The sequence below is a fragment of the Eulemur rufifrons genome, chromosome 8, assembly GCF_041146395.1.
Source record: "Eulemur rufifrons isolate Redbay chromosome 8, OSU_ERuf_1, whole genome shotgun sequence".
In the NCBI taxonomy this organism is placed as follows: Eukaryota; Metazoa; Chordata; class Mammalia; order Primates; family Lemuridae; genus Eulemur; species Eulemur rufifrons.
This window is the reverse complement of record NC_090990.1, coordinates 87594698-87621677: the sequence shown is the minus strand read 5'-3', so window position 1 is coordinate 87621677 and position 26980 is coordinate 87594698. Positions and strand designations below refer to the sequence as shown.

The window sequence follows — 26980 nt, the reverse complement described above, 5'->3', positions numbered from 1 at the left end:
TGTCTTTGGTTTATCCCTTTTTATTTAGGAATTTATTTCTGGAAGAGAGTAAGATAACTTTATTTGACCCGCTTCATGGCAGGGACTGTGCCACATTCTTCCCTATAACCATTGCACAAGGAACAGTAGCTAATTCTGAGAAGGTTCTCAATGTACACTGGCTGAATGGATAAAAGTATGAAGGACATGAATTATTTAAAAGAATTTTTTTCTATGTATTACTCTAACGTAATACCATAGTTCCAATATAATCAAGGTTAGGATTTTAGTCTCTCTGGTTTTATAGGGAGAATTTGTCTATGGGTTAGAGAATTACTACCAGATTTGTTTTTTATGCTTCTACCAATATGAACTGTGTTGGAACTGAAAAATTGCCTTGGATCTTAGCTTTGTGTAAATAAAGTGTTTTATATTCCTAAACAAAAAAAAAAAAAAAAAAACAAGTTCACTCTCTACCTCCCTCCTTTATCATCTCCCTCTAACAACTGCAACCCCCTACGTCAGCCATCACATGAGAATCTTCTTACTGGATTCTGTCTCAGAACAGGAGACACATCAGGCCCATTCATTCATCAAAATAAACACGAGATAAACGACTATGTGTCAGCTACTGTCTAGGCACTGGGAATATAGTGGTTAACAGAATAGACATGGCCCCGATCTGGTGGAGTTGATATTCCAGACAGGGGAAAGACAAACAAACACATAAATAGGGAAGGAAAAAAAAACCAGAAATGGTAAGTAGTGTATAGGGAATTAAAATTAATTGCTATATGTTGCTTTACTTCACAAGTTTAAAAATAACTAAATAAAATTAGTTTCTGTTACAGTGACTTAGTAGCTGCTTTAAATTGGGGGATCAGGAAAGTCCTCCCAGGAGGAAATAATCAAGTATATATTTGAATGATGAGAGAGAACCCACCAAGGGAAGATCAAGGAAAAGAAGATTCCAAGAAGACGGGATAACCAACACAAATCCTGGGGGTAGGAACAAGCTTGCTCTGTTCAAATGAAGCTGTGCTGATTGGGTGGGGAAAGTGGTTGGAAGGAGGAAGCCAGAGAGGTAGGCAGGGGCCAGACTGCAGCAGAGCCTGTGGGCCAGGAAGGGAGCTTAGATTTTATTCTCAGTACAGTGGGGGAAAGAATCTTAAGAAGGGGAATGATAGGATCTGATTTACCTTGTTCAAAAGATCCTTCCGCATGCCATGTAGAGAATGGAATTCAATGAGGCAACAGTGCAAGACCCTCCCCCCACCCCAGTCACCTAAAATACTTGTGGCTAGATGTGGCTTGTCTTGTCTTTGTGAAATTGCTGAACTGCTCAAACTGCAGCACAAACTAAGCAAACACGAGACCTCTTCATGGATTTGTATTACTTTGCTGAGACCCGAAGACTACAGGAAGAATGTTCATATATAATTGACTGGTTTCTCTCTCTGGATACCTTGTTTGTTCTCCATAAAGATGTCCTGGTTTCCCTTGTAGAGTAAGTTGTTCAGCTTTCCTGTGCCTCGAGTACCTGGTGCACATGTCTTCAGGTGCATTTCACACAGTGTACCCAGTTGTCTGCTCCACAGATAGTGAGTTCTGGGATGGCCGTCCCTTGTCTCAGTTACCTGTGCCCCTAATTACCTAACATAACACTTAGTACTTCACAAAAGCTCAATAATGTCTGACGGGGTAGATAAATGTTTTATTTTGAAACTGTGTGAACCTTTTTGTGTATCCAAAAACCAAAAAGATAAAATGATGCTAGAAATGCACCCCACAAGCAGGACACTCCAAAACCCAGTTCCTTACCTCTTGGGTGAGTCAGGGTCAAAGCAGGTCTTGCGCACATCAGCCACCTCAGGGTCGCAGCAGTCCCCATCATCAAAGTCGTTCAGCATGTTGTTGCACTCCACGTGACAAAGGCCATCCCTGCGGTTCCAGGAGTAGCAGCGGCCCTGCAGACGGCAGTCACCCCCGTCGTAGCCCGTGAGCGGGTGCTCGCACTCGGGGTCACAGTGGTCATTACCAATCTTGCTGGGCTCACAGTTCACAAGCACAACCCGGTGGCGCAGGGTGGAGTTGTGGACCTGGTGGACGCCCAGCCGCCAGCTGATGTTGTAGCGGCTGAAGGCCTCATTCAGCGCCTCGTGCTGCCGGCGAATCTGCTCCTCACTCACAATGGGGTTCAGGCCCTCGTCGTCGCAGATGTTCACCACCTGGTAGCGTATCACCTTCTCGCCCCGGAGAGGCCAGTGTCCGTTGTACTGGGAGATCAGTTCCACATTATCGCAAGCCGTTTGCCCACAGGGTGGGGGCTGCAAAGGCGACAGAATCTCAGGCTCTGGCCCAGAGCCCTGGAGAACCTCAAGCCACGGGTACTTCTCATCTCTGAAGGGAGCCCACTGTTCTTTCAGAGGCTCAAAACTGGCCGTCAGGATCAAAGTGGTCAACTGCTCCGCCGCACTTGGATGCTGAGGACTGTGCTGGAGGTGGCTCTGTGGGAGGGCAGTCGACCAGAAAGCCAGTGTGCCCACGTGTCCGCGGAAATAGTGCCCATGCTCAGAGCGGTCCCCGCCCAGGAGCAGAGAGCGGCAGGACGCCATGAAGGGGCTGTTCAGGGGCCCCGACTGGTCTGGACTACTAGCCACCTGAGTGCCGTCCACATACAAAGTCATGCGCCGTCCGTCGTACGTGGCTGCCACATGTGTCCACCTGCCCGGTTGGTAGCGCCTGTGGCTAACCACAACGGTGGCTTTCTTCATGCGGTCAGTGCGGAGGGAGAAGAAGAATCGAGCATCTCGCCTTCCTTTATCCGTCCCTGAGCGGATCCCCAGGGCCCAGCCCTTGTCACTGACAGTATGGGAGCAGTTGTCAAACACACCTGGGAAAGACAGAAAGATCAAGGGAAAAAATACCAGATACAAAAGGGAGTGGAGAATGGGAGAAGAAGTCATACCTAGTCCCCACCTCGATGCCTGTGTAGACCCCCATATCAGACCATTATGACAACTGCTACCCCCACAAGGAATCTTATTTGAGATTCTACCCAATTTAACTCATTCTGCTATTTCTGTATAACCAAAGTGGAAGCTGGAAAGCAGACACCCCCTGCAAAGGACAATCACCCTCTAGCACTTCATGCTGAGCATTCCTCGTGCTAACTGGCATTGAGGCCATGTCTTTCCCCACTGATTCTGGCTCTTTCATTTCCTTGGAAATCATCAGGGTAGTCATAGTTTCTTCAAATGACTAATCTCTTGCCCTCTCAAAGGTCACTTTTCTCTACAGAACATTAAAACAATGATTCTCATTAGGAAAACAAAGAGTTGGTGAACCGGGGAGTCCCTCAGAGAAATTGCAATATCCCAGACATTGTTCCTAGCCCACTATCCCCTCTAGTATCTCTCCCTAGCAAGGACACCCATCCACAGAGGACAGTTGTTTCCCAGGGTAAGCAAAACAGCATTGTCCCATGGTTCTAGCCTGAAAAACTAGTAAGTCAGTTATGAGAGTGACTGTTCTGTCCCCAGCGATGCCCACCACAGTACAGAACTCTTCCAGATAAATGAAGGTCCTGCCACGCACTCCCTCACCACCTTGCTCACATCAGAATGGGACTACTAAATCCAAAGGAATAAGCAGAGCAGGTAATGCATGTGAAAGATCATCAGTGAGTTGGCAGCAGGAAGGGGCAGTAGGGTCAGATGTGTCACACCTGCAGATGAAAGGGAACCCTGAGGCAGCCTGGAGGCCTTGAATGTTCCCAGAAACTCATCTTCAGTTTACCCACCACCTCCTTCTGAGCCCCTCTTCTAGTATTGTAGAGTCTCAGGAGCAACTCCTACTTGTAAACCACATGGAGGCAGCACATTCACATAGGAAATGCTTAATAAATATTGTTTGCACTGATGAATAAATGATGGCAAAATCTGCTAGTCTTTGGATCAGATGCTTGGATTATTATCAAGAGTCATTCTCTCCCAGCCTGTTAAACATGATTTTTTTTTATTCCCTGACTTGCTGTATAATCCATACAATAATATTTCTCTTTAGATAGTCTAGATTTATAGACTATCTATAAATAGTCATGAGACTCCCATTCTGATGGTAAGCAAGTGTTTTAAAAGTAGATATGTTTTCATAAATAATAATATATACTCTCTTCTGTCTCTAGAAAAAGTTACCAGCTTATAATTTTAAAAATTAAACTAGTTTTTAATAAAAACAGCTTCTCCCCAACCCAGTAATTCTAATCACTATTCTTTGAATTACTGATGATGACTAGCTACAGCACTACAACACAACAGGGATGTTCCAGTTTTGTTTTATTGTTTTTTAATTTTTATGCTGAGTTATGTTTGTTAAAAGAGCTTAAGAAATACTACCTTAAAAACTCTTGTATTGGGTAGATTTTAAAAAAAGTAGACAAATCTAGTGAGATTAACACTAAGTTCCCTGATTCATATTTTCTCCTTGGTTCACTTATTTTAGTAAGTATGAATTAGCCTTAATTATGTCTGTCTAACCTATGAACAAATATACTGCAGTATTTAATATCAGTTTAAGACCATTGAGTTACTAATCTGTCATCTATCTTCTGGTTTTCAAGAGACAGAATTGGGAGATTATTTTATATTTGTTTCATATGCACAAGTATGTATATGAGTTGGAGTATAAATTATTAGGCTTGACATATAAATTACCAAATAATTAACTTGATTACCTGCCAGGCATCTAGTTGCAATTTTAAACACTTTACTTTCCTTAGAATTTCCAGTCTGTTCATTGATAAACTAATTGTTTCTACTTACTTGTCTCATAGGAAGCTTTAAATTATTGATAGTGTGTCTAAAATGATATTTACAACTTCTTGAGACACTACATGGAAGATGGAATTTTCTTATTACATTCATCTAGTTCTGATTAATATAAATTTTAGGAATTATAACAAAAAGGACTTACTGGCCAAGAGCACCAAAATAATTTATTTTACTTGGGAGATGTAACAAGTATGTAGAAGTATTATTTTTTTTGAATGATTACCAAAGTAATGGTTCTGTGCTCTCTAATTTATTAAGATGTCCAAGCAGCATACAAAAAAACCTCAATAGATGCTTAGATAACCGCATTTCACTTGCAGTTACCAATTGAGTCTCCCTAGCCCGACAGTCTGATGGATAATCAAGGTAGTCCTTGTTTCATGGGAAGGTGGGGATACAATTGTTTATACTTCAGCTATAGGAAGATAAATAGTTGCTGAAGCAATGTCCTACACTCTTTTCAGTTAAAAAGAAAAAAAGCACTCATCAAGTAGGTATACCTACATGATGAGTGCAATGTGCACTGTCTAAGGAATGGACACGCTTGAAGCTCAGACTCGGGGGGATGGAGGGGCATGGACAATATATATAACCTGAACTTTTGTACCCCCATAATAAGCTGAAATTTTTAAAAAAAGCACATTTAGCAAATAAAATTCTCTAACACAACGTCATCAAACCTAGTTGTGGATTGCAATCACATGCGGAGTTTTCACAAATACAGATTTTTGTGAAAACATGTTAAGAGCTGCTGATACCCCATATTTATAAAAGAAATCAAGTTTTTCACTGCTGCTCAGTAGATGGAAATGCATAAGACAGAAGTTGGGAGTTTTAATATTTTCCAAACAGTGAAGAAAATTAGAAAGATTGTTATCAGTGGTATATTGAATCAGACATGAAAGTGTAAATCTCATTGGAAATTCTTTTAAACCATTTGTTTAAAAATCATATCAGATCAGGTATCTTAGGTTCTTCCAAGGTCTCTATGCCACAGTATTACATACTTGTTCATTAATTCAACAAACTAATGGAATGGAAGGTAGTTAAAAGAAACAAGGGCTTGTTATGAATAAGTGCAGAGACTAAATTGGCTCCACATGCACTTGTTTAGTAGATATTTATGAAGTAATGCTACGTGCCAGCCTCAGTATGTGATGCTGGGGAATCTATAGTGATCAAATGGTCATCACGGAGAATTCAGTGTAGTGCAGAAGATAAACCTGAAATAAATAACTACAATGAGGCCGGGCGCGGTGGCTCATGCCTGTAATCCTAGCACTCTGGGAGGCCGAGGTGGGCGGATCGTTTGAGCTCAGGAGTTCGAGACCAGCCTGAGCAAGATCGAGACCCCATCTCTACTAAAAATAGAAAGAAATTATATAGACAGCTAAATATATATATAGAAAAAATTAGCCGGGCATGGTGGCACATGCCTGTAGTCCCAGCTACTCGGGAGGCTGAGGCAGGAGAATTGCTTGAGCCCAGGAGTTTGAGGTTGCTGTGAGCTAGGCTGACACCACGGCACTCACTCTAGCCCGGGCAACAGAGCGAGACTCTGTCTCAAAAAAAATAAATAAATAAAAAAAAATAAAAAAATAACTACAATGAAATATGCTGACTGTCGAGAGTATAAATAGCTGTGGGGATAACAAATGAACCTCATTATTAAAACATGGACATAATATAACAGAAATTCTCCCTAAAGTCACTAAATGTCAACTTTCCAGTGCTGAACTGTCTTGTTAATAATTTGATTCCCAGTTTGTGACCAGCCTGAGCAAGAGTGAGACCCCATCTCTACTAAAAGCAGGAAAAAAAAAAAATAGCCAGTCAACTAAAAATAGAAACAAAAAATTAACCAGGCATGGTGGCGCATGCCTGTAGTCCCAGGTACTTAGGAGGCTGAGGTAGGAGGATCACTTGAGCCCAGCAGTTTGAGGTTGCTGTGAGCTAGGCTGATGCCATGGCACTCACTCTAGCCTGGGCAACAAAGCGAGACTCTGCCTCAGAAAATAATAATAATAATAATTTGATTCTCAAAAGGCATCCACCATTCCAATCTGCCCATGAAACTGGGACTACCTTGATTATCAGTCAGACTGTCTTAGCAGGCTAGTGAGATTCAAAGCCAGAGAATTTCAAAAGATAAATTCAGACATTGCCAAATAAAAGGTCTTGCCAGTTCACCTGGAAATATTAATTGTAAAATTTCTTAGAACTTGAATTTATTTAAAATACCCACTTCAGCTGAATCTTCTAAAGTGGGATTTTTTTGTGACTATCTTCTTCTTCATTTCTTAGCATGTAATATTATCTCCCATTTATATAGTACTTCAGATTTCCAAATCAATCTTACATATACTATTATTTAAGTGATAACACTATCTTGTGAGCTAGGCTGGATTGTCATCACTGGGCTCATTTTATAGATGAAGACACTGAGGCTCTGAGAGATCAGGCATCACAATGGTGCAGAGAGTGCACTAGAACCAAGACATCATGATTCTGAGTCTAGAATGATTTTCTACCACACCTATGCCATGAAGACCATAGTACAAGGTGGTTACAAGCATAAGTCAGCCAGAAATCTCAGTCCCCAGACTACAATTTACATGCTATGTGACCTCAGAAAAGTTTTATCACCTTGCTGAGTTCCAGTATCCTCATCTGCAAGTTGTACCTATGAAGTAAAATCTGTGCATCTTCAGCATCCTTCAACCACAAGCTGAGATCACAAGAACTACCTCATGAGCTTGTTGTGTGAAGTAAACAAGAAAACACATGTGAAGGATTTTAGCACAGTGCCTAACCCACATAAAGTTATTAATAAACATTAGCTATGATGATGAGAAGGAGTGTCATGCTGAAGGATCAAAGGGAAGAACAAATCAGATATAAAACCAGTGGTACGCTGGTAAATATTTAACAATTGGTCCCCTGGAGGAAAAAAAAAAAAAAAAATCCAAGCCCTTATTTGGAACATTGCCAAATTCTGTTGTATAAATCACTTCCACAATGGCCAATTTCAAGTTACCAATGTGATGTCACTGAACGTGGGTTTGGGAAGAGACGTGTGCAGGTGGCTCTGAGGACGGAGTCTGAGCTGACTCTAGCACTGTAAAGACTACAAGGGAAAGCAGCTGCCAACTGCCACGTGTCTCCCTTTCACTCTGTCTACTAAAGTAGATGTGGCTGCTTTGTTGATAATCCGATATTTTTATAATTTAAAAGGCATAAATATTGCCTCCATTTTGAGTTTTTGGCCTTATGATAGCTACCTGAGGACCCAGAAACCAATTGTACCAGTGAAGTAAAATCTGTCCATCCAAGATCTGCTCTTCTGCGTCCTTTAACTGCAAGCTGAGATCAGAGAGCAACCTGCATAGCTCCCCATACTCTCAGGAGGGACCCCATCCCCTCTTTTTTGACCCCATTAAGCAAGAGCAAGACAGACTTGTTTCAAAAGAAAAATTACAGAATCCTCACATTTGGGAGACTTCTCTTTCTTCTCAGTCTAGCAGAGCAAAGGCTGACAAAACCGATATAGTCTAAGCCAACACAATATATGTGGTGAAACTCTGAGCTTGTGCAACATTAAGATTTTATAACGTTGGATGTACGTGTGATAGAAGCAAACACGTTATAACTGTTGTTTATTCATCAAAGCCACATTTTTGGAGAGAACAGAGGGACAAGAACATTAATATGATTTATGAAATCACTCAACACCAAACTGAACTATGATAGCCCATGAGTTAGAAAAATCATATCAAATGATGTAACTCAAAAGATGGTGGTGGTGTGGAAGCCAAACATTTGGAGCACATCATTTTAAAATTTTAAGAATCACTTCTGCAGCTCTTTCTTACAACTGGTTTCTGATATATATTGGTATTTACTAAATTTAAAATTGTTCAAACATCTTACCTTGTATAATATTTAATCTGAGTTTTGAAAGAAAGAAAAGTAATTGAGAAAGAATATCTTGGTCTTTATATTCCTGCTCTCAACTTCAAAATTGTATTTAGACACCATGGGTGTCTTAATAGAGCAATATACTGTATGTGTCTTCTGAAACATATGTGTCTTCAGAAAACATTGTTTGCATTCAGTTCTCTATTATTACTAATTATCAGCATTTGAAATTGATAGAGTCAATTACCCTCAAGGAGAAAGGCTTTCTCTCAAACTGGAATATAGTCTCCCTGAGTAATTATGAAAAATTCTAATAAGGCAGTGAACATAATAGAGCTATAAATAACTGGTTAATGGGAAAAAAATTTAAATGTGGCCCCTCTAGAGGAGTAATCCTGCTTCTTTCCATTTCTCAAGTTTTTTTCTTTACACACAGGATATCTGCTGCTTATGCCAAGAAGAAATAAAGAGACTTGAACTATCTTTTATTTAATGTCTACTATGGGCAGTCCCACCTCCAGCAGTCATGTCCTTTCCCATGCTCAAGGCCTGAGAAATAGCCTGGCAGGCCTGTCCGCAGTGGACACATACCTGGACTGGCCTGGTGACCTATACCAGAGGCCTGGGAAACAGCTTGCCCCTGGAAGACACATCTCAAGCTGGCCAAGCAGCTGCACATTTGTACCCTGGGTCAAAGAAAGAGCCCCACAGTCCCATCCCAGGCAGACATACTCCTGTACACCCATGCCCCTGGCCAGAGTAACAGTTCCATGACCCCAACCCCAGTGACCCACCCCCTAAGTTGGTTAACGCATCTTGTGTATGTATGTGCTCCTGGCCTGAGAAACAGCCAGACAAGCCCACCCCTGTCAAAGCTGCACCACCACTGCCACAAACTCTTCCAACCTAAGCCACTGAGACACTTAAAAAAATCACTAGCATGAATTACAGCTGAAGGAGCTCCATGGAAACTACACTACTGTGTCCACCTAGAGCAAAAGTAAGAAGACTCCACCAAACCAACACCCTAAGACCCATCTATAGGAATAAGTCCTTTCCTATAAAACCTACTCCATAAAATTGGAAGAGGTGATTTTTCCACCAGATGTATAGAAATCAACAGAGAGGCACAGCAAACATGAAAAAGCAAGAAACATGACCCCTTTAAGAGAACACAATAATTCTCCAGTAACAGACCCTAATTATAAGGAAATATACAAAATACCAGGAAAAATTCAAGCTAATAATTTTAAGGAAACCAGTGAGATGCAACAGAATACAGACAGACAATTCAACAAAATCAGGAAACAATTGTGGTTTGAAAGAGAAATTCAACAGAGATAGATATCATAAAAAATCAAAGAGAAATCTTAGAGATGAAGAATTCAATGAATGACATAAAATATACAGTTGAGAACTTCAACAACAGACTAGACCAAGTAGAAGAAATTTCTAAACTTGAAACAGGTCTTTTGAAATAACTCAGGCAGACAAAAGAAAAGAATAAAAAAGAATAAAGAAAGTCTGTAGAACTTATGGGACACCATTAAGTAAAGAAATATTCACTTTATGGGAATTCCAGAAAAGGAAGAGAAGGGAAAAGATGTGGAAAATTATTTGATGAAATAATAGCAGAAAACTTCCCAAGTCTTGGAATAGAGATGGATATCCAGATTCAGGAAGCTCAAAAGTCCCCAAATAGATTCAATCTAAATAGGCCTTCTTCAGGGCACATCATAGTCAAATTGTTGTTATACGTTAAAGACAAAGAAAAAAATTCTAAAAACAGCAAAAGAAAAGCATAAAGTCATATATGAGGGAATCCTCATTAGACTAATAACAGATTTCTCAGCAAAAACCTTATAAGCCAGGAGAGAAGGGGATGATATATTCAATGTACTGAAAGAAAAAAGCTGCCAACCAAGAATACTATACCCAGCAAAGCCATCTTTTAGAAATAAAGGAGAAATAAAGTCTTTCTCAGACAAGCAAAAGCTAGGAAATTCATCACCACTGGATAGATCCTACATGAAATGGCTAAGTGTGTCTCAAATTTGAAAGTAAAAAGACAATAATTGTTATCATGAAAACACACAAAATTATAAAACTAGTAGGAACAAAGGAAAAAGAGAAGAGAATCAAACCTTATCATCACTAAAAACAAACAAACATAAACAAACAAACAAAAAAAAAAAAACACCAAACAGCAAAAATAAATAGTAAGAGAAGAAGGATATACAAAACAACCAGAAAACAATTAATAAAATGACAGGAGTAAGTCCTCACCAATCAATAATAAATTTGAATGTAAACAAATTAAATTCCACAATTAAAAGGTATAGACTGGCCAAATGAATTAAAAAATAAGACCCAACTATATGGTGCCTATAAGAAACTCACTTCACTTATAAAAACATACATAGACTGAACATGAAAGGAGAAAAAAGGTATTTCACATAAAAGGAAACCAAAAGTGAGCAGAAGTGGCTAAACTTATATAAGTCAAAAACTGTAAAAAGAGACAAAAAAGGGCACTATTTACTACTAAATGTATCAATTCAACAAGAAGATATAATAATTATAAATATATATCACCCAAAGCTGGACCACTGAGATACATAAAGCAAATATTATTAGATCTAAAGGGAGAGATAGATCCTGATACAATAACAGTTGGGGACTTGAACATCCCACTCTCAGTATTAGACAGATCATCGAAACAAAATATCAACAAATACACATCAGAGTTAAATTGAAATGTAGACCAAATGGACCTAACAGACACATACAGAACATTTTGTCCAAGCCGAAGAAAGCACATTCTTTTCACCAGCACATAGAACAGTCTCCAGGATTGATGATAAGTTAGGACACAAAAAAAGTCTCAAAAAATTTTTTTAAATTGAAATCATATCAAGTATCTTCTCTGACCACAATGGAATAAAGTTAGAAATCAATAACAAGAGGAATATTTGAAACTATACAAACATGTGAAAATTAAATAACATGGTGCTAAAAAAACCAATGGGTGAAGGAAGAAATTAAGAAGGAAATTTAAAAATTTCTTGAAAAAATAAAAATAGAAACACAACATAAGAAAACCTGCAAGACACAGAGGAAGCAACAGTAAGAGATAAGATTATAGCAATAAATGCCTATATCAAAAAACTAGAAAGATTTTAAATCAACACCCTAGCAATATACCTTAAGGAATTGGAAAAGCAAGAACAAACAAAATGGAAAATTAATAGAGCAAAATAAGTAATAAAGATTGGAGCAGAAAGAAATATTTGAAACTTAAAAAATAATACAAAAGATCAGTGAAACAAAAAAGTTCAATTTTTTAAAAGGTAAACAAAATTGAAAAACCATTAGCTAGACTAAGAAAAAAAAGAGAGAACACCCAAATAATTTTTTTTTTAAATCAGAATGAGAAAGAAGTCATCACAACTGATACCACAGAAATACAAAGAATCATTAGAGACTATTCTGAATAACTATACCTCAATAAATTCAAAAACCTGGAGGAAATGGATAAATTCCTGAACACATACAACCTACCAACATTGAATCAATAATAAATAGAAAACCTAAACAGATCAATAATGAATAACAAGATGGAATTAGTAATAAGAAGTCTCCCATCAAAGAAAAGTCCAAGGCAAGATTGCTTCACTGCTGAATTATACTGAACTTTTAAAGAGAACTAATAGCAGTTCTTTTCAGATTATTCCAAAAAATTTAAGGGGAGGGCATTTTGCCAAACTCATTCTTTGAGGCCAGCATAACTCTGATACCAAAACCAGAGAAGGATACAACAAAACAAGAAAACTACTAACTAATAACCCTAATGAACATAGATGCAAAAAAAATCCTCAACAAAATACTAGCAAACAAAATCCAAACAGTGCATTAAAAAGATCATACATCATGATCAAGTGAGATTTATCCCAGGGATCCAAGTATAGTTTAACATATTCAAATCAATAAATATGGTACATATCAAGAGAATGAAGACAAAAATCATATGATCATCTCAATAGATGCTGAAAAAGCATTTGATAAAATTCAACACTGATTCATGATAAAAGTTCTCAATAAGTTAGGTACAGAGAGACAGTACTTCAACACAATAAATGTCATATATGACAAATCCACAACTAGTATCATATTTAACAGGGAAAAGCTAAAAGGTTTTCCTCTAAGAACTGAAACAACACAAGGATGCCCATTGTCACCACTCTTATTCAACATAGTACTGAAAGGTCTAGCCAGAGCAATTAGACAAGACAAAGAAATAAAAGGCATCCAAATTGGAAAGGAGGAAGTCAAATTGTCCACATGTTTACAGATGACATAATCTTACTTATAGAAAAACCTAAAAACTCTACCAAAAAAACCTCTCAGAACTACTAAACAAATTCAGAAAGTTGCAGGATACAAAATCAACATACAAAATTCAACAGCATTTTTATATGCTGACAATGCTCAATCTGAAAAATAAATCAAGAAAGCAATCCCATTTACAATAACTTTAAAAAAATATCTCGGAATATATTTAACCAAGGCTGTGAAAGATCTCTATAAAAAAAACCTTAGAACATTGTTGAAAGAAATTGAAAAAGACATACACAAAAAAGGAAAAACATCTCATATTAATGGATTGGAAGAATTAATATTGTAAAAAGGACCATATTACCAAAAACAACCTATATATTCAATACAACCTCTATCAAGATACCAATGACTTTCTTCACAGAAATAGAAAAGAACAATCCTAAAATTCACATGGAACCACAAAAGACCCTGAAAATCCAAAGCAATCCTGAGCAAAAAGAACAAAACACACTACCAGACTTCAAAATACACTACAAAGTTATGGTAACCAAAACAGCATAGTATGTACACTCAACTGATTTTCCACAAAAGTGCCAAGAACATTTATTGAGGAAGGGACAATATCATCAATAAATGGTTCTGGGATAACTGGATATCCATATGCAAAATAATAAAAAAAGACCCACTACTTCTCACGCTATACAAAAATCAACTCAAAATGGATTAAAAATAGAAATGTAAAACCTAAAACTATGAAACTACTGAAGGAAACAAAGGGGAAATGCTTAAGGACATTGGTCTGGGAAAAGATTTTATGAATAAGACCTCAAAGGCACATTATATAAAAGCAAAAATAAACAAATGGTATGCTATCAAACTAAAAAACTTTTGCACAGCAAAGGAAACAATCAACAGAGCAAAAAGACATCCTACAGATTGGGAAAAAATATTTGAATACTATTCATCTGACAGTGGATTAATTTCTAGACTATACAAGGAACTCAAACATCTCAACAGAAAAAAAAAAAACCAATAATCCAATTAAAAAAATGATCCAATGATCTGAACAGGTATTTCTCAAAAGTAGACATACAAATGGCCAAAAAATATATGAAAAAATGCTGATCATCACTAATCATCAGGAAATGCAAATCAAAATCACAATGGTATCTCATCTCATCCCAATTAGGATGGCTAACATCAAAAAGACAAAAAATAAATGCTGGTGAGGATGCAGAGAAAAAAGAACTCATACATTGTTAGTGTAAATGCAAACTCATATAGCCACTATGGAGAACAGTATGGAAGTTCCTCAAAAGACTACAAATAGACCACATGATTCAATAATCCCACTCCTGGGCATTTATTCAAGGGAAAGAAAATTAGTGTATCGAAGAGATAACTGCACTCTCATGTTTACTGCACAATATATTCACAATAGCCAAGATATGGTATCAACCCAAGTATCCCACAACAGATGAATGGATAAAGAAAATGTAATATCTATACACAATGGAATACTATAAAAATATGAAATCCTGTCATTCATGATAACATGGGTGGTACTGGAGAACATTATGTTATGTGAAATAAGCCAGGAACAGAAAGTTAAACATTTAGTATTCTCACTTATATATGGAAGCTAAAAAACTTTGATCTCATAGAATTAAAAAATAGAACAGAGGTTTCTAGAGGATAGGATGGGTAGCGGGAAGTGGGTAATAGGAAGGAATTTGTTAAATGATACAAAATTATAACTACACAGGGGTAAGATGTTCGAGTGTTCTGTAGCACTGTAGGATGACTACAATTAACAATAATCTATATCTTCAAATAACTAGAAGAGAGGATATTGAATGTTCCTAATACAAAGAAATGATAGATGTTTGAGATAATGCGTATGTTCATTAGCCTGATTTGATCATTATACATTGCATATATCAGAATAGCACTATGTACCCCATAAATATGTACAATTACTATGTGTCAACTTAAAAAAATAAATTAAAAACAAATTTTATTATAAATGTCTACTATGCTCCTGATACTCAACACGTAACACCCTATTAAACTCTAACACATATGTATGAGCTGAATTTTATTGTCCTTGCTTGCAGACTGGAAAACTGAAGATTAGAGAAGCTGAGCAAGTCATCCACAGTCTCACATCTAGCAAGTTCCAGAAATAGATGAAAACTGGGTCTATTCAACCAAAAAGCCCATGTTCATTCTACTACATTAAATATTTCAAATGCTGAAAAATAAGCTGTTAGCTGTTGTTTTGGGGAAAGAGTGACATGGGTTGATGAACATAGCATTAACAAATTTGCAGACCACTACTTGCAGACTCTCAAAAAAATGTACAATCTCATGTCCACACCTGGAAGTAGTTTGGAAGCAAGAACAGAGTAGCTGGCCCAGCTTTTTATGTCCCCTGTTGGCCAGCACCTAACTGACAGGCTGCCTTGCTGAACATTTGGTAAAATTTCTGGGTGGCCTCACTGCATTTTCTGTGACACATAGCACTTGGTAATCAATTCTAGAAGACCCCAAGGCAAAGCAGGGGGCAGCTAATGGAAACAACATGCAACTGAAAAGTTGCTTCCAAGCCAGTGGCTTCCATCTCCACCTCCTCTTTTTTCTTGGTTTCTCCACTAGGTGTGCACCTGGCAAGGTAGGAATCTGTATTTGAAGAGAATGTAATCAAAAAGAGAAGTGAGATGATCCAGCTATGAGATGCTCCCACCTCTTCTCACCTGCTCCAGTCAAGTGCTCTGATTGCTCACCCCTTCTCTACCAGAAAGCTCTCCTCTCACTACTGGAATCTTCTGTCAGTCAGCTCTGACAGAATGGAGTCCCCTGACCACAAGACCAGATAGAGGGAGTTATGCTTCAACAGTGCTCCAGGCACCATAATGAGGAAGAAAATTATTGTCCACCCCAGGAGTTATGGAATTCAATAAGAACATGAGAAAAATATATTCCGAGAACTGCCAGAAATCACCTGTTCTTAGCATTCTTATTTTATGGCAATGACAAAAGGATAAAAGCACCATCTCATACCCTTTTCTTCCTCAAAGCAAAGGAGTATCTGTATTTTGGGAACATTATGCCAACTTATTTCATAGCATTCAAATAAATGGAAAAGCCAAAAATACCCCTTTCTGAGAAGCTGTGTAGGCCCAGTGCTGGGGCAGATGTACCGAGACTTAATTCTCTTAGACCCCCTCCCGCCCCCAGTTACAATCCTGCTCCGTAGTCAACTGTCACTTTCCTGATGCCAATACTCTGAGTGCAGTCTCAGCCCTATCAGTGATAGCGTATCTCTTCCTTTGTCTGAAATGCCTCCCTTCAAAGAGTATGCTCTTAAAGACTACCTTAAATTTCATCTTATCTATTAAGTCTTCCTTGGCTGCTCTAGTCAAAGTGATTTTATGAGTCTTGTGCTGCTGCCATTTTTTTATTCAACCACACAGTTTGAGAGTTCCTTGATGATCAGAGCCTACCTTAGACATCTGTGTCTAAGGGCCAATGAAAGATGGGTTTTAGTTCCTGCATTGTACCTACTCTGTTCCTGAAGTAAAATTGAGTCATTAGAGTCTTGACCCAGAGAAAGAGCATTTCTCCACCAGTCTTGGGAGATCACAGTAACCCTGCAGTTGCATCTGACCTAGAGGAATGATTTAAGGGGGACCAAGCATTCTCCCCACCATACAACTACATGTGGTTGACTTTCCCTGTGATGTTAGATGTGCTTTTCCTCAGCCATCACATAATAAGCTGCTTCCTTCTAGATCCTACACAGTTGGATTTCAGCACATGTGATAAAACTTACTGAGAGTTTTCCTTGGACAAAACCCCATTCTGGAGGGAACATCTATCCATGGCTGAGCCTCACAGAGAAGATTATTTAATAATAAGCCAAGGTGGCAGACTATGAAGATAAGATCCAGGCACAAATGCTGCTCTTGGCACAGACACAGCCGTGGAAGCTCACTTCCCATGGCAGAGTTCTGCTCTGCACCTCTGGGAGGATTAAAGTCAGAAGAGTCCGGCTTCTCCAAGAAGACCCATCAACTTCCAGGAAGGTGAGGCTATATTCAACAAAACAGAAGAGTCACGCAGTGTCATCAACTCTGGTAACTAAAAAAACATGCTATGTGGTGCAAGTTTGATTTTAGGAGAAAAATGAGCAAAAAACAGGGCCAGGTTAGGTCATGGCCATAAATCAACCTGCTACAAGTCAAGGTCTTTTCTCAGGATTTTATGCCTGTGGCCAGCCCACATGCACATGTGCTGCCTTCTGTAGAACTACTTATCCAAACACCCTGACCCCCCAGAGAGAGCATGAGGATAATAAAAAGGACTAAACAGGAGAGGAAAAAAAGCCATCCATCAAAGACCAGGCAATCCTGGCAGAGAGCAGGACCGTGTGAGCAGGAAGAGTGGGAGAAAATGAAAAAAGAAGCCCAGTTGTTCTAGATAACTTTCCTTCAAGACAGAACCAGGCTTAGCTTTTTTCTACAACTCCATGCTTTTACAAATAGGAGCACAGAGTGGAAAAGTTTCACTAGAATCTTTCTGGCAAATTTTTCAACCTCTCCTTACAGTCTACTTCTCATTATAGTCATGCTTTCACATGCAAAGATAATAGAAATCAAGACAGAGGATTTCCCTGGCTTTCCATAGACTGCCCATGTATGTGCAGGGTGGGAGTCAGTGAGGAAGATTTGCAGAGGGTGGAGACAATTTGCTTGGTGATTGTCCGAGGGAATAGGAAATGACAGAGCGGTGAGATGGGGGTAAGAATCTAAAGGAGTCGACAACCTCAGAAGAGGTGGCCAGTTTTTTACACCCATAGAAAGTAGTTAGCATGGTTCCTGGAAGTGTCAATAAATATTAGCTACCCTTAGAATTATTATTGCTAGTGATTGGGGGAGGGGAGGAGTGCAGGGATCAAAATCAAAAGCACCACCATCTCCTACCCTACCTAAAATCAGCAGCACCCACCTGGAGTTCAGGCTGAAATTGCACACAGACCTCCAGAAAGACCAACTCTAGACCAGAGCTTCACAGATTTACTGTGGATATGAAGAACCCAGGGATCTGAACAAATGCAGATGCTGATTCAGCAGGTCTCAAGCAGCACCTGAAATTGAGCATTCCAATAGGCTTTCAGGTGAAGACAATGCTGTCGAGCCTCAGACCACACTTTGAGTAGCAGGACTCCATATCAGAGCAAATGAAGATCTGTGTCTCTGAGGATGGGCCTTTGTCAGCCTTGGGTAATGGACAGAGACTTACCTAGTAGTTTAAATACAATTAACATTCTCAAGTAAGTCTTTCCCACTCCCACCTTCACCTCACTTATAACATACACACACACACACACACACACACACACACCCCATAGACATGTTTGCCTAGTGACCATTTGGGTATATTTCTCTTTACTCATATATAACCTGCACAATAATATTAAGTGACATCAATTAAAAAAAGAAGCATGGGGGGTGTAAAGACACTAATAGGTAAACTTAGAAAAGAAGAAACAAGAATTTTAAGTGTTCAACCTCAAGAAAATGAAAATTAAAACAAGATAAAAATTCTTGTCTCTCAAGTTGGCAAAGAGTAAGGACAATAATAGTCTCTAGATTTGGTGACACTGTAGAGAAAAGGGCAAACTCATAAACTGCTGGGAAGAGAAAAAAATGGTAAACCGTTCTGCAGAAACTTTTGGCAACCATTTGCAAAAACACTCACACCCTCCAACTGTGTAATTTCACACCTAGGAATCATCACTAAGGAAACAATCTAAGAGGATGTGTTCAAAAGGATAAACACAGATATTTGCAACAGTATTATTTATATTAGAAAACAGTATCATCCATCTAAACAATAGAATACTACACTGTGTCCTATGTTTAGGACCTAAGGAAATATTCACAGTTTATTTACTATAAAACAAGGTAAATTCTAGAACAACACATATACTTTGATCCAAATTATATAAAATAATAAATATGTGTTTATTTCATATATGTAGATTTATAGGAAAAGGATTTTTTAAATTAGTACAATTAAACAAATTCTCTGAGTATCCATCTGTAAAATGGAACTAATGATAGTATCTACTTCATTTGAAGATTAAATACTTTAATACAGGTAAAGTTTAACTATAGTAAATACTCAAAAATGTAAACTTATTAATTATGGACATTTTTGCCTTGTTTGCTGCTGTATCTCCAGTGCCTAGAATGGAGCCCAGCACATATTAAACATTCCATAAATATCTGTTGAATATGCAAATTAATGAATGAAATATATACCGTATACAGGGCATTGGCATTAAAACCAGATACGTTCATTGGAATAGATTATAAATGACACTAACAAGTCAAGCAGATTTGATTTACACCCTGGGTGACAAATGAGGAACCACTGAAGGATGTTAAAGGCAGGACATGGCAGTTGGTACCTAATCAGATTTGGCTGCTAAAAAAATGTAATGTGGTGAATTACTTTTATAGATTTGCATGTGTTAAACTATCCCTGCATCTCTGGGATGAAGCCCACTTGGTCGTGATGGATTATTTTTTTCATAAGCACTTGGATTCGATTTGCTAGGATTTTATTGAGAATTTCTGCATCTATATTCATGAGGGATATTGGTCTGTAGTTTTCTTTTTTTGTTGCATCCTTTCCTGGTTTTGGTATCAGGATTATGTTGGCTTGGTAAAAAGTGTTGGGGAGAATCCCATCCTTCTCAATATTGGAGAATAGTTTATGTAGGATGGGCACCAGTTCTTCTTTGTAGGTATGGTAGAATTCAGGTGTGAACCCATCTGGTCCAGGGCTTTTCTTTTTGGGAAGGTTTTTTATTGCTGTTTCGATTTCAGATCTAGATATTGGTCTATTCAGGAATTCTATTTCTTCCTGGTTGAGCCTGGAAAGACTGTGTGTTTCTAAGAATTTGTCCATTTCCTCCAGGTTTTGTAATTTGTGTGCATAAAGATTTTTGTAGAATTCATAGATGATATCATGTATCTCTGTGGCATCAGTCATGATTACTCCTTTCGTGTTCCTGATGGAGGTTATAAGAGTTTTTTCTTTTCTGCTCTTGGTTATTCTAGCCAGAGGCGTGTCAATTTTGTTTATTTTTTCAAAGAGCCAACTTTTTGTTTTATTAATCTCCCTTATGGTTTGATTGTTGTCCTTTTCATTTAGTTCTGATTTAATCTTAATAATTTCTCTCCTTCTGCTGGGTTTGGGATCGATCTGTTCTTCCTTCTCCAGCCCTTTGAGTCTATTCATTAGATTGTCTATTTGTAAGTTTTCTGTCTTTTTGGTATAGGCATTTATGGAAATAAATTTTCCTCTCAGGATGCTTTAGCTGTGTCCCACATATTTTGATAAGTTGTGTCTCCTTTGTCGTTTAATTCAAAGAATCTTTTGATTTCCGACTTGATTTCTTCATTTATAAAATGATCATTCAGGAGAAGGTTGTTTAGCATCCATGACTTTGAGTAGAAATGAGAATTTCTGTTAGGGTTCATTGTTACTTTTATTCCACTGTGATCTGAGAGGATGCATGGTATAATTTCTATATTTTTAAATTTTTTAAGACATGCTTTATGTCCTAGGATATGGTCAATCTTGGAGAATGTTCCATGAGCTGATAAGTATATTCAGTGGTTTTTGGGTAGAATGTCCTGTAGATGTCAGTCAGGCCCATTTGTTCTAGCATTCTATTTAAGTCCATTATTTCTTTGTTTATTTTTTGTTTGGAGGATCTGTCCTGAACTGTCAGCGGCGTGTTAAAATCTCTGGCTACTAAAGTGTTGTTATCTATCATTTGGTTCAGATCAAGTAGGGTTTGCTTTATGAATCTGGGTGCACCTAAGTTGGGTGCATATATATTAAGTATAGTTATGTCTTCTTGTTGAATTGTACCCTTCAGTAGTATATAGTAACCATCTTTGTCTTTCCTTACTTTTGTTGATTTAAAAACTAAGTTATCGGAGATTAAAACCGCCACGCCAGCTTTCTTTTGGCTTCCATTTGCTTGAAATATCGATTTCCACCCTTTTATTTTCAGTCTAAATGCATCCTTGCAGGTTAGGTGAGTTTCCTGAAGACAGCAGATACTTGGCTTATATTTTTTTATCCATTGGGCCAGTCTATGTCTCTTGAGTGGGGAATTCAATCCATAAATAGAAGCAAAAATAAAGATCATATGATCCTCTCAATAGATGCAGAAAAAGCATTTGACAAAATTCAACACCCTTTAAAGATAAGAACGCTTAACAAAATAGGCATAGACGGGGCCTATCTAAAAATGATTTCAACCAAGAGACTCCTGGAAGTGATCAATGAATTCAGTAAAGTCTCAGGATACAAAATCAATACACACAAATCAGAGGCATTCATATATGCCAATAACAGTCAAACGGAGAACCAAATTAAGGACTTAGTACCCTTCAAAATAGTAACAAAGAAAATAAAATACCTAGGAATATATTTAACTAAGGAGGTAAAGGACCTTTATAGGGAGAACTACGAAACACTGAGGAAGGAAATCGCAGAACATGTAAATAGGTGGAAAACCATACCATGCTCATGGATCGGTAGAATCAACATTGTTAAAATGTCTATACTGCCCAAAGTTATCTACAGATTCAATGCAATCCCTATTAAATTACCAACATCATTTTTCACAGATATAGAAAAAATAATTTTACGCTTTGTATGGAACCAGAGAAGACCCCATTTAGCAAAAGCAATTTTAAGCAACAAAAACAAAATGGGAGGTATTAAGTTACCAGACTTCAAACTATACTACAAGGCTGTGGTTATTAAAACTGTTTGGTATTGGCAAAGTGCAGGGACACAGACCAGTGGAACAGAACAGAAAATCCAAATATAAAACCATCCTCATATGGCCATCTAATCTTTGACAAAGCAGACAAAAACATACTCTGGGGAAAAGATTCCTTATTTAATAAATGGTGCTGGGAAAACTGGATAGCCACATGTAGAAGACTAAAACAGGACACACAGCTTTCACCTCTCACAAAAATCAAATCACAGTGGATAACAGACTTAAACCTTAGGTTGGAAACTGTTAGAATTCTAGAAGAAAATGTAGGAAAGACTCTTACAGACATTGGCCTAGGCAAAGAATTTATGAAGAAGACCCCTAAGGCAATCACAGCAACAACAAAAATAAATAAATGGGACCTGATCAAATTAAAAAGCTTCTGCACAGCCAAAGAAACAGTCACGAGAGTAAACAGACAACCTACAGAATGGGAAAAAATTTTCGCATACTATACACATCAGATAAAGGACTGATAGCAAGAATCTATTTAGAACTCAGGAAAATCAGTAAGAAAAAATCAAACAACCCTATCAAAAAGTGGGCAAAGGACATGAACAGAAATTTTTCAAAAGATATAAAAATGGCTAACAAACATATGAAAAAGTGTTCAACATCTCTAATCATCAGGGAAATGCAAATCAAAACCACAATGAGATATCACTTAACTCCAGTGAGAATGGCCTTTATCAAAACGTCCCCAAACTATACATGTTGGCGTGGGTGTGGAGAGACAGGAACACTCATACCCTGCTGGTGGGACTGTAAACTAGTTCAGCCCCTCTGGAAAGCAATGTGGAGATACCTTAAACAGATTCAAGTAGACCTACCATTTGATCCAGCAATCCCATTATTGGCCATCTACCCAGAAGAACAAAAGTCATTCTATAAAAAAGACACCTGCACCCGAATGTTTATAGCAGCACAATTCACAATTGCAAAGATGTGGAAACAACCCAAATGCCCATCGATTCATGAATGGATTAGCAAAATGTGGTATATGTATACCATGGAATATTACTCAGCTATTAGAAATAATGGTGATATGGCATCTCTTTGGTTCTCCTAGAGAGAGTTGGAACCCATTCTATTAAGTGAAGTATCCCAAGAATGGAAAAATAAGCACCATATGTACTCACCAGCAAACTGGTTTCCCTGAGTGCACATTTGGGAATAACACCAATTGGGTATTGGACAGAGGTCGGGGCTGGGGGGAAGGGATGGGTGTATACCTACTTGATGAGTGCGATGCGCACTGCCTGGGGAATGGATGCGCTTGAAGTTCTGACTGGGGGGGATGGGGGTGGAGGGAGGGGATGGGTGCATACCTACATGATGAGTGCGATGTGCACTGTCTAAGGAATGGACACACTTGAAGCTCAGACTTGGGGGGATGGGGAGGCAGGGGCAATATATATAACCTGAACTTTTGTACCCCCATAATGAGCTGAAATTAAAAAAAATTATAATGAACCTAAACTTTTGTACCCCCACAATATGCTGAAATAAGAATAAAAATAAAATAAAATAAAAATTGTCATGATGTTAGAGAATTGGGATAATAATGATAAGGAAAGGACAAAAAGAGATTAGGTAAATCATAAATTGGCAATTTCCATTTCTATATGGGCTTGAGGTTAATTAAAGGAATTTTGGACTGCTTGGAAATTATAGAGGGCAAAGGGCTTGGGTCCCTGCGAAGCTCACAGCTGTGAAGAACCAGGCCCAGCACTGCCATGGGCCACAAATAAATCTGAGGCAGCAGGAGCCCCCTTCCTAAGGAAGCTTCCTTGGCCCTTCCTGCAAGAAACAACATGGCCTTAGGCTCTCATTACCTACTGGCTGGGTATCATGCATCACTTAACAACAGGAATATGTTCTGAAAATGCATCGTTAGGCAATGCTGTCACTTTGCAAATACCATACAGTGTACTTACACAGACCTAGACCGTACAGCCTACTACACACCTAGGTATATGGGATCGCCTGCTGCTCCTAGCTGCAAACCTGTGCAGCATGTTACTGTGCTGAATGCTGTAGGCAACTGGGACACAATGGTAAGTATTCGTGTATCTAAACATACCTAAACATAGAAAAGATACATTAAAACATGGTATTATAATCTTATGGGACCACTGTCGTATCTGTCATTGACCAAAATGTCACTATGCAGTGGATGACTATATTTTCTTGCTGAAAAAGTAACCCCCCAGGGATGAGAGAGAACTACCCAGATACTAAACCTGGAGTTCTAATGTGCCTTTCAGAGTAGCCAATGCTTTTGGGAGCCTCACAAGGACCTCCTAGGACAACTCTGCCCCATTCCCAACTCCCCCAGACTCTCCAAGGCCTTGATCTAGACCCACAAATAACCCAGGGGAGCCGGCCCAGCAGTCAATTGAGAACCAGAAAGGTGGTTAATACTATTCTAGGCTAAAAAGCAGACTTTGGAGCTAGAGCCATAAGACAAACTGAACTTAATAGCTCCACAACCTTGAGCAACATGGAGCAATTCTCGATACCTGGTTTTCCTCATCCATAAAATGGAGATAATAATAGTGCCTAATTTATAGGGTTTAGGAGAAGATTAAATTAATTCACACATTTGAGACAATTAAACAGTGCTCAGCACATAGTAAGCACTTAATATTCTTATTCCTTGCTAATACTATTATCATTTTAACAGATGTAGGCTTATCTCTTCACTGCATTTTCAGCTCCTCGGAGCCAGCAATTCTGTCTTATACTTCCCCACATTTCCATTTTGTCAAGGCCGACATTTGCCCATGGTGGTAATAAGTAATTCACTCATGAATTGAATCCACAAGAGGTAGTTAGCAGAGTTGCCAAGGGCATCTTCCCAAATAATGATGTGCCACATGACACCCTAAAAACTCCATTCCCTCTAATAAAGAAAAAACTCTTAAGCCCCTCCCCTTCTACACCGCTCACTCTCCGCGGTGGGAACAGTGGCGGAGCTGGCCCCTCTGGCAGCATGTTGGCTGTCCACCTCCTCCAACATCACCTGCTGGCATCAGGCACAACCAAGAACCACCTTCAAACTTGCCACCCCTGCTTATCCTGAGCATGTCCTCTAGGGCCAGTACTTTGCTTTGACATTATCCACTATTCAGTACATTTAAGCAACTTTGAATTATTTCCCCCCATATGAGGAAATAAATAACTGAAGTTTAATAAGTATTACAATTGTTCCTTATGTCTATGACTAGTCATCCCCACCCAGGAAAAAGAAAGAGAGAGAAGGGGGTGGGAGGTTCAGGGAGAGCGAGAAGCCTCCTGAGTAATTTGTAAACATGTGAATTTTTTTTGGAATGTCATTTTAAACATTTTTAATAACCTTTGAGAACAAGCAGTATGGAATTTCCTGAACATTCAATACAATCTGCTGGTCCTGGGACCACGGAATTCCTGAAGCAGCACACCCGTGTCGATGGTTAACGGGCTGTGTGCTGCACCATGGGCATCTGGGAGGCGGCATGGAGGTGAGCTGCTATCCTTCAGCAGCGGTGGACAGCTGCCTCCTCTTTCTATCCAGCTGATCTCCCACCATAACAAAAATAGGAAATCATGTGCTTGGAATTCCGGCAGCACAACAGAAAGGATCTAAATTCCCAAATGCAGAAGGTAGGTCATGCAATATGAAGTCACACACCCTAAGGAGCTTGGAGCATGTCAAATTTCTTAATCTTGATAAAGTCACCTAGTACCCAGCACCTGCTAGTCCTAGGAGAGACACAGAGACATGATGTCCCCACAGCAGGTGCCTCAGTGTCTCTTCTCCAACCTCACCCCATCCCGACCAAGCTCTTTCTGAGAACTCTCTCTGATAACTCCAGCTAAGCAGCACCAACACCGATTTCCTGTTTTTCCCTCTCCTCCTCCAAATAAATAATTTTGAGATTCCCTCAGAAATTTCCTTTGGCATTTTTTTTAATCAGGTCTGGCTTACAGAATCAATACTACCCTAAGAAGAAGTGTTTAGTGTTAAATATATACTCAATGATCCAGTGGTATTGCAGACGTAGTTATTTAAAGGAAGCATGAAAAGATCTTGCAATGAAAACAACCTCCCGACCTCTCTGTCATCCAAGGTCAGACATTTGCGTATCAGGTTTTCTTAAAGTGGGACATCGTATGACTTTCATGACATTAGTATTTGTCCAACATACACGTACTGTCCTTGCTCATTTAACAACATCTGAACATTTTTGCCCCCACAATGGGGTCACAAATAACCCTAGGAGACTCTGACTGCTTTCTAAGAAGCAAGTTGTGGTGAGGCCAGGCAACCCAGGGGCCACACAAAACCAAACACCATGCAATCAGAGCCTAAAGGCTCAGACCCCCCCTTTTACTCTACTAGTTTGAAAGTCTGAGAGGAAACCAGACAATATAGAGTCTGTGGGTTCTCAAATCAAACGCAGGTGAGTCTTCAGAGCACAGTGTTCAAAGAGGATGTTTAAAGCTGACCTCAAAGCAAACCCCTGCCATGAAATAGCTTTGGCTGCATGGCCCCTAAGTAAGAAAGAGAAAGGACAAGGAAAATAAGTGATCTAACTAATTGACACTTCAGGTTAAATGAGAACTAAAGTCATAATATTTGTTCCTTTCTTATTGAAAATCTCTCTAAAATATTTTCTTCTGCTTTCCAGTAAGAGTCTTAAATTAACCAGAGGCAACTTGGAAGACTTGAAATAACACAAAATTAGAAGCCAAGGAACTTGGGTTGCGGTCCCAGCCTGCTCCTGTGTGATGTCAGGAAAGGGCCTTTCCCTCTCTGGGCCTCTTCTCTCCATCTGTGAGGATATTGCGTTGGTCATCACCCAGCCTGTGATGCTCTGACAGTCCATTCCTGGAATCTTCATCTGTAGGTTTATCTCAAAGCACTTTAAAATCATCAACCTTCTAACCTCTTCTCACTATTCCACACCCTTTGAACTGCAGCCATAGAAGATGGAAAGGATTGGGCTGAACCCATAAGTTGAGGGCAGGTTTTGTTTCCACTAGATTCCCC

At 38.8% G+C, this 26980-nt stretch overlaps 1 protein-coding gene across 1 annotated transcript in view; it reads right to left on the bottom strand.

Annotated features, from left to right (window-relative positions):
- The window catches only part of PAPPA2 (pappalysin 2), a 306873-nt gene that overhangs the window by 265140 nt on the left and 14753 nt on the right, over positions 1 to 26980 (bottom strand). Inside the window, exon 2 of the mRNA XM_069478386.1 lies at positions 1801 to 2872. Within this exon, the coding sequence (XP_069334487.1) occupies positions 1801 to 2872 (1072 nt within the window). The remainder of the gene's footprint in view (positions 1 to 1800; positions 2873 to 26980) is intronic.